At 45.5% G+C, this 10257-nt stretch overlaps 1 protein-coding gene across 7 annotated transcripts in view; it reads left to right on the forward strand.

The window, feature by feature from the left end:
- The window catches only part of IFNAR2 (interferon alpha and beta receptor subunit 2), a 29609-nt gene extending 21171 nt beyond the window's left edge, over nucleotides 1-8438 (forward strand). For all 7 annotated transcript variants that reach the window (XM_030328523.1, XM_030328524.1, XM_030328521.1 and 4 more), the window contains 2 exons: nucleotides 3343-3473; nucleotides 7121-8438. In XM_030328523.1, coding sequence (XP_030184383.1) covers nucleotides 3343-3473; nucleotides 7121-7825 — 836 coding nt within the window. In that variant the 3' untranslated portion in view covers nucleotides 7826-8438. The remainder of the gene's footprint in view (nucleotides 1-3342; nucleotides 3474-7120) is intronic.
- The last annotated feature ends 1819 nt before the right edge of the window (nucleotides 8439-10257 follow it).

Genomic DNA, 10257 nt, shown 5'->3' on the forward strand with positions numbered 1-10257 from the left:
CTCTGAAGTGGCAACGCTTCTAGTTTAGCTCAGGGAGTCGGGATCGAATTCAGTTCTGGGTGCCCTTGGGTTGGCCATTATTCAAGCTAGCTGCTGGAGGAGGCAGGGTTACCGGGACCAATTGCACGCACAGGTATCAGAGGGTCAAACTGTGGAGGCTGGGTGTGGCCCACGGACGTGGCCAGCTTGCAGGAAAGTTCGCTATAGCTTGTAGATGGAAGGGAAGCTCACCAGTGCGTATGACATAGTCCCTCATGAAGACTAAAAAGTCCTGTTGCGAAGGCATCAGAACGGGAAACAGCCTAGTCCCCGAACCTTCCTCTGAGTGGAGAAATCTGCAGTGAGAACAGTCAGGCTTAGGGACGTTCATTGCTGATTATTTGCTTGGGAAGTAACGAGGCCCCTAATTGTTTTGCCAAAAGTGAAAGTCTCCACCAAAGAAGCCTTTCTGAATTTCCCAACCCTGACGAGAGTTTCTTTAATGGTCTGACTTACCAGAGTACAGACAAGATCAGGTGGGACAGAAGAAAGCAACCGCAATGGTATGGCTTCCTTGGGGATTCAGTGGACACAGGCCTGGCACCTAGTGCTTGGAGATGCTCAGTGTGATTTGACTCTCCCGTGTTCCGCAGGGTCCAACGACGCCCGGAGCGATTTTAAAGGAAAAAGTAGCTCCTTTCAAGTACCTTTTTTTTTTTTTTAATTTTTTTTTTCAACGTTTATTTATTTTTGGGACAGAGAGAGACAGAGCATGAACGGGGGAGGGGCAGAGAGAGAGGGAGACACAGAATCGGAAACAGACTCCAGGCTCTGAGCCGTCAGCACAGAGCCCGACGCGGGGCTCGAACTCACGGACCGCGAGATCGTGACCTGGCTGAAGTCGGACGCTTAACCGACTGCGCCACCCAGGCGCCCCTAAAGTACCTTTAAAGGAAAAAGGCATTAGCTTGAATCATTAGTATAGGGTCAGTCAAATATGGGCAAACCTGAACTTGCCTATAAATTCCTTATGCCTGTAGCTCTTAGGAAAATGGGAACCCCAAACAAATCTACATACCTATGCCCTAATACCAATTCTCCAACACCAGCCTGGTGTCCAGTGATTCGATTCCTTTCTGACACTCTCTGGAGTTAGCAGGCCCCACAGGTTAAGGGGCTCAGACTCAAGACTGCCCCCTCTTCGGGTACCAGCTGCAAGTCTGGCCGTCCAAACTTCTGTGCACTCTAACTACAAATTCAGAGGGTCCTACACTCCCCCTTCAGATTAATAACTCACCAGGACTCATGGGACTCAGGAAGCACTATACTTAGGATTACTTTTTTTTTTTTAATGTTTATTTATTTTTGAGAGAGAGACAGAAAGACAGAGCGTGAGCAAGGGAGGAGCAGAGAGAGAGGGAGAATCCCAAGCAGGCTCCGCACTAACAGCAGACAGCCCAAGGTGGGGCTTGAAATCACAAGCCATGAGATCATGGCCTGAGCCAGTCTGACACTTAACTGGCTGAGCCACCCAGGTGCCCCAGGATTATTGTTTTATCATAAGAATACAATGAACGGCCAGATGCCGAGGCACAGAGTCTGGAAGGGTCCCGAGTGCAGGAGCTTCTGTCCCCATGGAGTCAGGGTGCACCACCCTCCCAATACGTCCGTGTGTTCCCTGACCCCGAATCTCCCCAAGCCTTGCCGTCCAAGAGTTTATACTGGGTTTTATTACGTAGGCATGATTGATGAAATCGTCATCCACTAGTGATTGAACTCCCATCCCCAGCGCTCCCCCCTCCCCAACAGTCAGGGGCCAGCCGTTCCACTCTCTAAACACCAGGTTGGTTTTTCTGGTGACCAGCCCCCTTCCTGGAGCTATCCAGCACCCTCCCTTGGTTCATTAGCATAAACTCAGGTATGGTCCCCCAAAGACACTCCTGTCGCGCAGGAAATTCCAAGGGTTTTTAATGGTCTGCGCCAAGAACCAGGGGCAAAGACCAGATTTTTATTATTATTATTTTATTTTTCTTATTGTTGTTACTATATTTATATTGTTATTATTATTATTAGACAACGATCTTACAAACAAACGAAGACAACCTGGGACCAGTGTTATGGGTACAATACCCATAAAATCTCCCCAAGCACACTCACCACCCCCTAAACAGCCCAGTGTTAACTTCCTCAGACTCAGTGGCGAATACCACTAGCTTAGGGCATCACTCGTATGGGGGGAGTTTAGTCCAGAGATTGAGAGAAATGTCTCCCCTTTGGTCAAGTCCCAAATTAACCGGTTGGTTCTTTTGCTAAGGCCCTGAGGGAAAGCTGTGCCCGTCCATTTGACAAATATTTATTGGGGCCCCACTGTCTGCTGGATCCTCTTGTAGATGCTGGGGAAACAGCAGTGAACAAAACAAATAAAAATAACACTTCCTGACCACGTGGAACTTACATTGCAATAGAGAGACAGAAAAACAAAATTTAAAAAGCTACTTGCAGTCAGAGGGTTGCAATTCTCCAAAAGGAATTTTGACAAGAAACTTGAGGGGCACTCAGTAGGACAAAGCGGTCTCTGTAGAGCCCTGGTGTGGCCAAAGTCCAGCCTCAGAATAACCCAGTTGTTTTTCTCAGACAAACTCCCCGCTTCCACTTCTTTCTGCCCGTCATGTCTACTGTTCAATCGCAAACTTTCGAGTCCCTTTTGAAGATCTAATTAGCTTTATTGACCGATTTGTGCATTGAGCAGCATCCCATCTAGCAAGTATAAAGGAGCTCCAAGGGGCTGCAGAAAGAGAAATGCTTTTAAAGGCCGAACGAGGAAGTCAGACCAAAAATAGGATTATTTTCAGGTGAGGTCACCTCCCTTTGAGGGACAAAAGGATCTTATTCTGTTAGGTGGATTACCTCATGGTGCTGAGTTGGAAATTCCAGAATGACCAGTGAAGATTACAGTTTGGTGATGTGGGCCAGGCATAAAATGACTCCTTTTTGGGCCTTGAGTTTTCTTCTTAACCGTATTAACAGGTGGCTGTTGAGCCTTTGAGATATGGCCAGTATGAATGAGAAACGGGTTTTTTTTCGATTTTGATGATTTAAATTTAAGTAGTCACATATGGCTGATGGCTACTGTATCGCAGGGGGCAGTCATAAAACATCATTATAAACTGGAAGAAATTTCACTTTTAAAAATAAATCTGCCATTTTCGTCATTTAAGAATATGTATGCTTGGATTCCTTTCACTCTTTTGTCTGTAACAATAGTTTTCCCATGTTTGTTGTTCTTTGATATCTTATTCCACTCACCTGTGATAATTTATTGAATTTATTTTGAAATAAAGTCATTTCATTTTTCATCAACAGAGTCATCAGAATCCGCCAAAATAGGAGGAATAATTATTATGTTTTTAATAGCAGCTGTCTTCATAAGCACCATATTAATACTGAAACGGGTTGGTTATATATGCTTAAGAAATGATTTCCCCAAAGTTTTGGTATGTAGTCTTTTTTTTTAATTTCTATCTTTATTTTATAACTTAAGAATTTTTATTATATTCTTAACTATTTTCACAGAAGGAAAAAAAAACGTTTTCTAAAAACACTAAGATGTATTATCACTCTGGGTGACTTTTCCATCCCTATAAATATATATTTCCATTTGATGCTTTCTGTTTACAGAAACACTTGGCCCACGTGTTACTTTTAATGGTCACATAGTATCCCATTGTTATTAATGTCTTATTTTCCCCTTAATCATTTGCCAGCTGTAGGCCATCCGAATTGACTTCTTTTTCCTTTCTTTTCCTTCCTTTTTATTCTTTGGCCTTTATGAATAATGCGGTATGTTTCATTAACATTTTATAAAGATTTTCTTTCAATTTGGATTACTTCAGTGGAACATATACACAAGGTGGATTTATCTTTTTTTTTTTTAATTTTCTTTTAACGTTTATTTATTATTGAGAGACAGAAAGAGATAGAGCATGAGCATGGGGGGGCGCGGGGGGGCGGGAGCAGAGAGAGGAGGAGACACAGAATCTGAAGGAGGCTCCAGGCTCTGAGCTGTTAGCACAGAGCCCGACGCAGGGCTCGAACTCACAAACCCAGCGATATCATGACCTGAGCCGAAGTCAGACGCTCAAACCGACTGAGCCACCCAGGCACCCCTGGATTTATCTTATAAAAAGATAAAAGAATTAATCTGCCCCTCATTTGTCATTTTCTCCATCCCATTGCTGTCTTCCTGTATTCATTTTATCAGTTTCCATTCAGAGGTATCTTATTTTTCTCTAAACTCATTTCATCTTTTTCTTCTCATTTTTATAAACAACTGCACATTTAAATATTCCTCCCCAGTTGATAAAATTGTACTATTCTTTTTCTTTGTGATTTTACTCCTTCGGGTTGGGTTTGGGGGCTGTTTAGGGGGTGGTGAGTGTGCTTGGGGAGATTTTAATTACAATGGGTATTTGAACCCAGCCCGCATTTGGCCCCGCCTTAGACGCCTTAGACGTAGAGGACTCTGTATCGGGTTTCATCCACACTGTGATCCCTGCCTTTCAAGTACGGACAGTTTTGATCCTTCAGTGTAAACGTATCTTTCAGTCTTTTATGTTAGCTGTCAGTTGCGGCCTTATCGCTGCCTTAATCCACCTCTTCCTGTCTGCCAAGTATTTATTCCTTTGGCCTTGAGGTCTTAGACAAATCCTACCCCGATATGTCTCACTGTAGCCTTGAGATATAAAGGTCCTTATGACCACACCTACTCCCTTCTAGATAAATTCTCTGCCTGACTTACCTAAAATGGTTACTATTCCCCCCGCCAGGTCTCCCTGGGGTTCCTCCCATCCCGAAGGCGCGTCCAAATTATACACCAATTATAAATACGCCTGTTATTGTGTTGACCCCAAGTACTGAGAGGACGTGTTGTTATTGTGTCTTTCTCATACTTCTTCATGAAAAATTGTTGCTCTGTGTTTAAGTAAAAACTCTAGGAATGGCAAAGCAGAACACTCTAGGCCTCGTGTATTTGTGTGTATATGTGTTTCATCAAGAACAGATGTTAAAGTTTTTTTTTTTTTTTTTTTTTTTTTTTTTTTTTTTTTTTTTTTGCATTTAACAAATATTTACCGAGTACCTACCATGTGTTTACATGTTCTAGGTGCTGGGGATATAGAAAAGAACAAAACAAACAAAAACTTCCTAGATCTTAAAGTCTGAGGACTAAGGGTAGGGACTGTGACAATTTATAGATGATATAACTGGCAAAGTAAAAAATTCACATGAATCTAGAGATAAATGATTAGGATTAATAAGTTTAGTGACGTTGGTACATACAAAATAATCAATATAAAAAATGCTTGCGTTTTTATACACTAGCAATAATCAGAAAACAAACATGAAGCTGCTTTTCAACCTCCAAGAAATTAAGTAGGTTCACAATTCGTAGTATAAAGCCCTGTGAATTTTCGCAAACTCAATGCACCCATGTAATTCATGCCTAAATCAAGAAAGAGAATATATAATCAGCCTCTCCAGAAGTCCCTCTCCTGCCACCTTCGAGTAACTAACCCCCACCGAGGATAACCACTATCCTGATTACTAACAGCATAGATTAGTTTTATCTGGTTTTGAACTTGAAATCGTACAGTTAAGTGGAATCATATAGTTGATTTTAAATACCATTGCAATAGTAATAAAAAAATATTTTTTAAACATTAAAGAATGAATTTAATAGAGGATGTTACAGGTCGTTTATGGAGAAAATGGCTTCTTGAGAGACATTAACAAAGATTTGGTCAAATAGGGAGCCCAGAAACAGACCCACACGTATGGAAACATGTTTAATGATGAGTAGCTATTGCCATGGGGACAGGATTGGCTGGGTCAATAAGTGTATCTATATGGGAGAAAATGCAGTTGGAACTTTACCTCACGCCACACACAAATACCAGTTCCAGGTATATTAAAGGTTGTCCTATGAAAGGCACTGTAGGAGATTCTATGTGACCTTGGGGTAAGGAAGATTCTCTCAGACGCAAAAAGCAGACACCATAAAGGCTCGACATCCATACGTTTTCTTACGTTAAAACTAAGAATTTCTTGTCATCAAATGTCCTCACAAAGAGAGTAAAATGGTGAACCACGGGCTAGGGGAAAACACATGTGACATAAATAATCAGCAAACAATTAGCATCCAGGTGATCTGAAGCGCCCTTAGGAATCCTGTGGGAAAAAAGACGAACAACCCAACAGAACAATTGTCCCTACGCCTGGCTTGGGTAGAGTAGGGGAAGAGCAGGTTTGCCCAAGTGGGCAGCCCAAGTAGGCCTTAGGAAAATAGGAAGATGGTGCTGATGACGATTCCAGGTCTCTGAAAGGAGTCTCCTGACCACCTCCTCGTTCGCCCCACCGTAGTTAACCTAGAGACAGACCCACCGACGGGGCAAGACTCAGCCTTGTTCTCCTGTGTTCTCCCCAGCTCTCTGCTCAGCTGGTGTCCCGGTGGTGCTTTCTTCCGAGAGCTGGAATAGAGTGAGCTCCAGTCTTGCCATTCCTCTAACCCTCCCAACTCTTTTAGGATCCCCTCTTCATCCTGAAGATCCTCCAGTCCAGGGGGCTGTGACCCGGATACAATGGGCTCTCCAGAGTCTCTCCTCACCCACGGTTCCCTGACACTCCCTAGGAGAATTTCAGTGGACAGATTTAGATGGCAATCCAGAATCTAAGTGGCCAGAGTCCCCTGAGCAGCAGGAAGCGATGAGGGGAGCCCCGCGGGAAGGAGTGGAGGCCAGAACATAGCCTCTGCCGCAGGCAGCCTCCGCCGCTCAGTGTTCGTGCCCCCTGGGCACGTTTCTTAACCTCTCTGCCTCATTTTTGTCATCTGTGAAATGGGGATAAGAATAGTAAGCCTGCTTCGTGGCAGGGCCGTGAGGGTAAAACGAATGATGACACGAGTGAGGCACAGAGACCAGTGCCCGGCAGGTGGGAAACACTGTGTAACCGTTAGCCGTTGTTGTTGCCGTTGGCCTCACTGTCCTCATCCTCATCACTGAACAGTTCATCTCACTGAGTTTTATTATGTCAAAAAATAAAGAGCAAACACTCAGAATTGATTCTCTCTCTCTCTTTTGTTTTTAAGAATTTTAATAACTTGTCATCCTGGGTCTTTCTCGAGAGGCCACCCTTGGAAACAGTGGCTTTCGTGGAGGTGATTCACGTTAACAGGAAGAAGAAAGTGTGGGATTATAATTACGACGATGACAGCGACAGCAATGATGAGGTGGCCCCTCCAATAAGCGGAGGTGGTTATACTATGCACGGGCTAACGGGCAGGCTTCTGGGTCCGGCCTCCGCCTCCTCGGCCACCTTGGAAGACTGCAACCAGCCGGACGCTGAGGAACCGGATCAATCCGAACCTGAGGCTGACACCGAGCCCCTGATGGCAGCATGGCCCAGCCCCGGGCAGCCGGAATGCTGCAAGAGTGGGGCCTACAAGGAGAGAGGGAGGCTGCCACAGGACCCCGTCTCCGAGGATGATGACAGCGCCACCGAGGAGTCTGGGGACAAAATTACCTTCAATGTAAATTTAAACTCTGTGTTTGTGAGGATCCCCGATGACGACTCAGAAGTACCCCCGACGTCACCATCTTTTCTAGAAGAGACAGCCAACCTAGAGGATTCAGATGAAACAGAAATAAGCTTTCTGGCAGCCAGTGGGGAAGGAACACAGCCACCCTTCGCCAGCCCCTCTGCAGAGTGCCCGTGGCCTGAAGACGCTCTTTCTGACAAGAGTGACAGTTCCGAGGCAGATGCGGACATCAGGGATGGTTATATAATGAGATGACTCCCAAGGATAGTTAATTAACAAGGACCGATGAGGTTCTCCCTCCGCGTACGGTCACCAGCCCCTCCGGGGCCTGCCAGCGATGTCGGAGGGAAGGTGCTGGAGACCGCGGTCTGCTGGGTGATTCCTGGTGACATCATCTATGCAGATTCCCAGGACGGCCACATGGGACCCTCCTATCCTGCAGTGTATTGTTTACATGTCCCAAGGGATGCACTTTGAAGGGAAAGTGTCCTGTCCATTTCCTTCCCCGCATTTATAATGGTTCTGCATCCTGTCTCCCAGAGTAAGAAGCAGGGTCCCCTGCATCTTTCCTGGGTGGTCCAAGACCCTGCAAGTTAATGAAATTAGCCAGGGTGGGAGTGGAGAGTGAAAAGGAAGACACTCAGCAGGGTTCCTAGCAGGTACAGTCAGCAGTGGTGGGTCCAGCAGGCTTAAGGAAGGGGCCAGGAGGGAAAAAGCAGGAAGGGAAGGCCACCAGAAGGAAAGAAAGGGGACCCACAAAGAAACAGAAGCACAGGTTCTGAGTTGGAAGTGCGGAAAGTGGAGCCCAGTCTTGGGCTCCTCCCCGATGTCACATTCTGTCACCTACACGCAGAATTCAGCTCTCCTCAATTTGTTTTTTGTTTTTTTTTTTTTTTAATTTTTTTTTTTTTCAACGTTTATTTATTTTTGGGACAGAGAGAGACAGAGCATGAACGGGGGAGGGGCAGAGAGAGAGGGAGACACAGCATCGGAAACAGGCTCCAGGCTCTGAGCCATCAGCCCAGAGCCCGACGCGGGGCTCGAACTCACGGACCGCGAGATCGTGACCTGGCTGAAGTCGGACGCTCAACCGACTGCGCCACCCAGGTGCCCCAAGCTCTCCTCAATTTGAATGAGGAGGACACATTCGCACACAGAAATAACTCTAGGAAGTATCTGCTTGAGGGAGAGGGATAGAATCTCAGTGCCAAATTTTAAGATTAAAAAAAAAAAAAGCGAGAGAACAAATGCAAAATCGTTTCAAGGTCTTCGGAGGAAATAAGGTATGAAATAAAATTCCTGGAGGTCCTACTTAGCAATTTAAGAAGAGCTGTGTGCACGGATTCCAACTGTCCTATGTGTGACCACAGTTCTGTGGAAGGAGGTGGGGGGGGGCAGGGGAAGAGAAGTTCTAGAACATCATGTAGCAAACAGTACAAGAACTAGGACTCAGAGGTCTGACTCTGCTATTTCACTGTGTGACCCCAGGTACTTTGCTGAGCCTCTCTGAGCCTCAGTTTCTTCATTTAGGAAATAAGGGGATTGGACTAGGTAATCTCCAAGATCCTGTGGTGCTAGGAGAAATAGAAAATACACAAGAATTGGGGCACCTGGGGTGGCTCAGTCAGTTGGGCATCCGACTTCAGCTCAGGTCATGATCTCCCGGTTCGTGGGTTCGAGCTCCACATCGGGCTCTGTGCTGACAGCTCAGAGCCTGGAGCCTGCTTCAGATTCTGTGTCTCCCTCTCTCTTCTCCCTCCCTGCCCCCCCTCTCAAAAATAAACATTTTTTAAAAATTAGAAAATACGCAGGAATTGAAGACTCCGGTGAAGGTGCTGCAACCCTGAGAGGCCCCCAAGGTGAATAAATTGTGCGGGGCCTCCTATCCCACTCCCCTCACCCCAAGAGCAGGCTTCTCAGATCTGCTAGGTCCATCCAAAAGGGGGAAAACAACAACTATGAGTCCTAGTTCAAGGACTTTGAAGAGATTATTTTTGTAACTGCTCAAAAGTAACTCAGAGGGGAGCCCGGTCAGTTAAGCATCCAACTCTTGATTTCGGTTCAGGTCATGATCTCATGTTTTAAGGGATAGAGCCTGGTGTCTGGTTCCATTGCTGGCCAGGGAGCCTCCTTAGGACTCTCTCTCTCTTCCTTCTCTCTGCCCCTCCCCTCCTCTCATGCGTGATCGCCCTCTCTCTCTCTCTCTCTCTCTCTCCCTTTCTCAAAAACAAAAGTAATTCAAAGGAGAGGGATGTGAGAGGGGAAGGGGTTATTTAATAACCTAATGAAATCACCTAGGGAAGGAACTTTATGATGGAAAGTGCCCATTTCTCCGTCCTCTTAAAGCAACTATCATATTTTGAAAGATTTCCAGAGTGGTCTTTTGGGATAAACTTTTTATGGCTGTGTTTATGTATGTGTGTGTGCTTCAGTTTTGTATAATTGTCATAAGTTGGTGAAGGATAATAAATACTTTTTAATAAAACTGGGTAGTGCCTTCGGAATTATTTCTCATTAGAGGGGGTAAATACACAGATGATTTGTGGCTCTGCCGGCATCTCTAGGGTTGCACGGAAGTCCCTCTGTGTGCGGTGGCCTGTAGGGACCAAGGGAACATTCCTCGCCCCTTGCTGTGCTCATGGTGGAGCATTCTAGGGTCAGACGTCAAGCAGTGCCTTACATCACCA

This window comes from Lynx canadensis, chromosome C2, assembly GCF_007474595.2.
Source record: "Lynx canadensis isolate LIC74 chromosome C2, mLynCan4.pri.v2, whole genome shotgun sequence".
Taxonomy (NCBI): Eukaryota; Metazoa; Chordata; class Mammalia; order Carnivora; family Felidae; genus Lynx; species Lynx canadensis.